The sequence below is a fragment of the Sorex araneus genome, chromosome 11, assembly GCF_027595985.1.
Source record: "Sorex araneus isolate mSorAra2 chromosome 11, mSorAra2.pri, whole genome shotgun sequence".
NCBI lineage: Eukaryota > Metazoa > Chordata > Mammalia > Eulipotyphla > Soricidae > Sorex > Sorex araneus.
The window spans coordinates 10,662,926-10,668,268 of NC_073312.1; the positions used below are offsets into that span (position 1 = coordinate 10,662,926).

At 47.7% G+C, this 5,343-nt stretch overlaps 1 protein-coding gene across 1 annotated transcript in view; it reads right to left on the reverse strand.

The window, feature by feature from the left end:
• The window catches only part of LOC101544006 (pancreatic lipase-related protein 2), a 21,387-nt gene extending 16,575 nt beyond the window's left edge, over positions 1–4,812 (reverse strand). Inside the window, exons 1-3 of the mRNA XM_004611903.3 lie at positions 4,749–4,812; positions 3,224–3,378; positions 615–740 (exon numbers count right to left, since the gene is read on the reverse strand). Of these exons, the coding sequence (XP_004611960.1) occupies positions 615–740; positions 3,224–3,378; positions 4,749–4,797 (330 nt within the window). The 5' untranslated portion in view covers positions 4,798–4,812. The remainder of the gene's footprint in view (positions 1–614; positions 741–3,223; positions 3,379–4,748) is intronic.
• Positions 4,813–5,343: the final 531 nt, after the last annotated feature.

A 5,343-nucleotide genomic window follows, 5' to 3' on the forward strand; every position in this document is an offset into this window, starting at 1 on the left:
CAAAGACAAAACGGAAATGTGAGAGAGACAATTTGCACAGCATCAGTTTCCTAGAATGTCCTGGGAAGATAGATGTCACACATAATCATTCATTGCTAAAATTCATAAAACTCTTGGAGCAGCGCTATTTGGCAGTGTCGCCACTAGATACATGGGGATGTTTAAAATTAAATAAAATGAAAATGTCACATTGCTCATCACAAGTGCTCCAATGGCTATTGTCTCCTGATTGGGTGGAAGATGTAGCAGCTAGAAAGAGAAAAGAGCAGATACAGAAGCTCTCTAGCATCACAAAAAGTTCAGCCAAATAGTGGTTAGAGGGGAAGATTTAAGGGTTTATTCTATCATACCAGGTATTATATTAGCTTTCAGAGACAAAGATATGTCATTTGCTATAATCTCTGTCTCTGGGGCCTCCTCATTGGAGGTGGACTTGAATTTGTTTGGCTGGGAGAGTTCGAATGGAGGCCCCTGAGGACCCAGGTTTTCTCTCATGGTTTCAGGAAGATTCTGCCAATCCCAATAACTTCTGTCCCGGGGTCAAAACACTGGGGCTACAGAGCATGGCTCTGGGGGCGGAGCTCACCAGGTGTGGACAGGTGAGGGGACCCTACCTTGCACATGTTCACCAGCCAGTCCTGCTCCCCCTTGTCGATGAAGCCGTGGACAACGAAGCGCGTCTTGCGGTTCAAGTTGAAGTTTGAAGCCTCGACGGTGTCAAGGTCAGTGGCGCTGATGAGCTGGTTTGATTAGGGAAGATGAATGGGAATGTCGGCACCTTTCCATGATGGGGAGGAGTTTAGCCACTTTAGGCAGTCTCAGTAGCTCAGGTTGTGAAGCTCCCGTGAAGTTCTAGAACCTGACCTGAGGTCCAAGGTCATGGACTTTCTTTCATCCTTAATCCCTGACTGAAACCTAGCATTTGTGTTCATGGTGAAATTAGACAACAAAGTCTTGGAAACACTGCCAGCAATAGGGAGTTTCCTGTCCCTTTGTGGTCTTGGGGGAAGCTTGCAATATCAATCAGATTCATTGTTATTTTAAACAAGAGTCACCATCTACATCTTGTTAGTAGGATAATAAATATATTACTGTATCTCCTGTTTATAAAATATGTTCAGTTCTTTTTCTGTTAACTGGTCACAAAGAACTCCTCAGAAGGTCATACATTCATAAATTCTGGGAAGTCCCCATCCCAGAAAAGAGAAAGCAGCCAGGGAGGGGTGGTTCAGCTTGAGGGAACCCTCAGGGTATGTCAAGCACATGGGCCAAAACTCCCAAGGTCCATCAGCCACCAGAGGCATGAAACCGAGACGAGTAGGGAGAGAGTAGGTATTACAACATGAATGGATCTATGGACATTTGGGCTATTTTTTCATGTAACTTATTTATGTCTTCATGCAAGTAGATTTTTTGTTTTGTTTTGCTTGAACTCTAAGGTGATTTCCAGGGATTTAAAGGGCCAGAATTTCCTTAAATGCTGTTAGAATGCTCTAAATATTGTGATAATATATATTCCTAGCATAGGTGTTCCAATACCACTGATCTAACTAGCAAAAAATTACTTCTAGTTAGTAGTTCATGGCTGTGTGACCTCTTAAACTCTAGCCCACTGATGTGCCTAAAGCAGCACACATGTGTTTGTTTTAACATCCTTGCTTATACTCTCTGATATACACTTCTGTCCCTCTCAGAGACCCCAGTAAGCTGCCAAGAGTATCCCGCCCACATGGAAGACCCTGGCAAGCTCCCCATGGCATATTCAATATGCCAAATACAGTAACAATAACAGGTCTCATTCCCCTGACCCTGAAAGAGCCTCCAATCATTGGAAAAGGCGAGTAAGGAGAGGCTGCTAAAATCTCAGGGCCGGGACGAGTGGAGACGTTACTGGTGTCCGCTCGAGCAAATCGATGAACAATGGGATGACAGTGATACAGTGCTCTCCTGTTTATCTTTTTTTTTCTAACCTGATAATGGGTTTCCTACATAATTGATTTTTTTCATAATCCAATGTATTTTGTTTCATGCATTTAAAAACATTGTCCTAAGATAGGGTCTTTAGGTTTTCTAGGTGGCTCAAGAAGTCCCCATCCCAGAAAAGAGGAAGAACCCAGGGAGGGGTGGTTCAGCTTGAGGGAACCCTCAGGGTATGTCAAGCACATGGGCCAAAACTCCCAAGGTACATCAGCCACCAGAGGCATGAAACCGAGAAGAGGATCACAAAGTCTCAATGGCACCATCATCCTATCCAGAAAGACTCTCAGGGGCTCTGGGGGTTGGGGGAATCTGTCACCCTGGTGTCTGCCAGAGACTTGGAGAATGACATCTGGCTCTCTGCACTGGGCTGGTGTAAAGCCCGCTGAAGGTATAAACTTCTTGAATTCGAGCACGTTTTATTTTCATGTTAATTGATTTCTCACATTCTGAAGGTCCCGGCAGATGGGATGGCATTTTGACATCTGTCTGTCATGAGCCCCCAGCCAAAGTCTAGTCTCCACCATCCCACCAAGCTTATCCCAACTCTTCTCCCATGTTCCCATAATCTAAAAATTTTCCCATACTGGGGAAGAGGCATATGATACACATTTGTGACACCAACCTGACAGCTAGGCATTTAATTATGTTATGTTACAGGTGTGCTGGTGGAAAGACAAAAGATATAAATATAAAGTTGTCAGAGCTGGTTCTTCTAGTTACTGGAAAGTGTCTGGAACAAGCCTGTCTTGCAGCACCTGGCAGGATTTCTGAGATTGGCGGGTTCTCCCGGGTCCCCATCTGGCTTGGTTACATGTTCCCTCTCGGCCACCATGTTCCAGCTCCCGGGAGAGGATTGTCATAGCCCACCTCCAAAACTCTGACAGAGGGGCATCTCACCCTCCCAGTACCAGGTAGGATGAAAGTAGCAGATATTGTGGAGTCCCCACACCTAGATTTCTCCTTGGAGGATACCCAGACCCTTTCCACCCAGGAACAGGGTCCCAGTTCTGGGGAGACCATGATGGTCTGCTTCTATATATCTGAGCTTGTTGGAGGGGGGTCCTCATAGATTTTATCAGATACCATCATGGTTTAGAACCCCAAGAGCTACAGTGGTCTCAGTTCTCCCCCAGACGGTGGAGCCCCAGATGCCAAGTTCCCAGGCAGTGAATTTATCCCTCAGATATCAAGGTGGGGACTTTGTGTGAACACCCACAGCCACCCCAAGGTGGCTTGCTCTTACTTGGAAGTTGTTGGGATTCTCATTTGTGTACAGAAGAAAGCGGGTGTTGATGACCTCCGGGGACCAAGGAAGTAAGTTTAAGGGCCTCTGGAGAATGCCAGTCCATGGTTTTTCATTGGAGAAGCAGCCGAAAGGGCTGTAGCAGACCTCTTTTCCTGGGGTAGGAGAGAGAGACAGGATGCTTGTGAGGTTGGGGCACGGGGCTGCGACATTTCAGTCTCACAGATAGAGCTCCAGGTGCAGCTCAGGGCTGTCAGAGGCTGACCATGGCTTTGTCTTTGCCATCAGGGCTAGACCTGGGTCCTGGGGCTGGAGTATCATTCATATAACAGACGCGTCCCCAGTTCAGCCCTTTGGAACACAGGTCCCGAGGATCTGGATGGGGCCCTGATCCGGCACATCTGACAAGTCTCTTTAGTCCTCAGCCGAGTTGAGAAATGACTGAGCATCTCTGGGTACCTTCTGCCCTAAAAGCAAGCTCTTCCATAATCCCAAGGCTGCAAAACCCCCCTTGAACACACCCACCTTGTGAACTAAGGACCGATAAGACCTTTACCTGGTGCCAGAACAGACCCAGAGAAGGCTGGACTCCTCCCTCTGGGAGACGCTCTAGCAGGAATAAAAAACCAAAAGGAATATCAACTACTCCCAACTCTACCCCCATAGCAACCACCCTAGCAACGGACTCTTATCTAGGTAGAAAGACCCACGTGAGGTAGTTGGGAGAAACCCTATAAAAGCCAACTTGAACAAAGGAAGTGCAAGTGCACATATATACTGCCCGTGCCCTGTGCTGCCTGTGCCCATGTATTGCTGTGGTGCCCAGCTCCCGTCTTGAGAGGTGAACTTTTATACTTTCATATCTAATGCTGGAATGTGTATCGCTTCACTCTGGAGAAGCCCAAGTTCTCTCTTGAGCACGTTCTCTCTCTCTCTCTCTCCCTCCCTCCCTCCCTCTCTCTCCCTCTCTCTCTCTCTCTCTCTCTCTCTCTCTCCCACACACACACCATTTCTCAAAACTTTCTAATCTAATTTTTACTTAAAACAACAACAACAACAAAACACCCCATGATCTCTTCCAGGGCTGGGGAGATGACTCAAAGGGCTGGAGCACAAATGTATGTGCAAGCCCCGGATCTACCCCTTGTATTTCTAGGCCTCTAAGCACTGACAGCACCCCCAAGCAATGCTGGGATACAAAAATATCCCCACATAAAAGGCCCAAACCAAATGTCTTCTTCTAGAACACTCCCAGAAGGCCCATCCTTTAGTTCCCCAAGTGTCAAGCATTTATCACGATTCACATCACATAGAGATGCCGCTGGGCATGTTCAGGCATTTCAGTCAGGCCAGCACAGGCCTATTCCACTATGAATGGTGGGGACTGTGTTTCTTGAAATCCTGATCAATCTAGTGATGGAAATGGTGATGACAAGCTTCAAGTTCTCCCTGCCCACCCGCGCCCCCCACCTGGTGACCCTAGAATGAGCAGTTCTCCCCCAAAGGATGGGGGAGGCATCCTCACCTGTGACTGTGGTCAGCAGGAGCAGGACAATGGTCCACGAGGGCAGCATCTGGGTGGAGGCAAACAGACAGTGAGAAAAGCTGACCAGTACCCAGAGACCAAGGGTTCTCCTTTCAGGAGGGGACCCTGATTCTGGAGCCAGCCTCAACCCCAGCCCCCAGCACAGGGATTGGATAGCCTGTGCAGCTGTGACTTACTCTGTGGCAGCAGAAGTCCCACTTGCAGTCCTAGAGTTGACCGTGGCCTTTTATCACTGGCCTTCTCCTTTGGACTCCTCGGAGGACAGGGCGGGAGAGGCACGAGCTGGTTCTGAACTGAGGTTATCATAAGCACACACGCCCTGCTCCTCCCAGAAGCATGCTGTTTATAAAGTGAGATTTCAGGGGGTGCAGAACCGACTCCAGGGCTGGCACTAGGCTCCATGAATCTGAATTCACAGGTGGGTTGCCAAAACCTTGGGTTCCCTATGTCATAGCACCTCCTATTCAATCGGTTAGACAATCTTTCAGGAACACGGGTCCCGAGTCTGTCTCACAGTCCTGAGATTTTTTTTTTTTTAGCAGAACTGAATAGTTAAGGAAACTCTTGTGTTCAA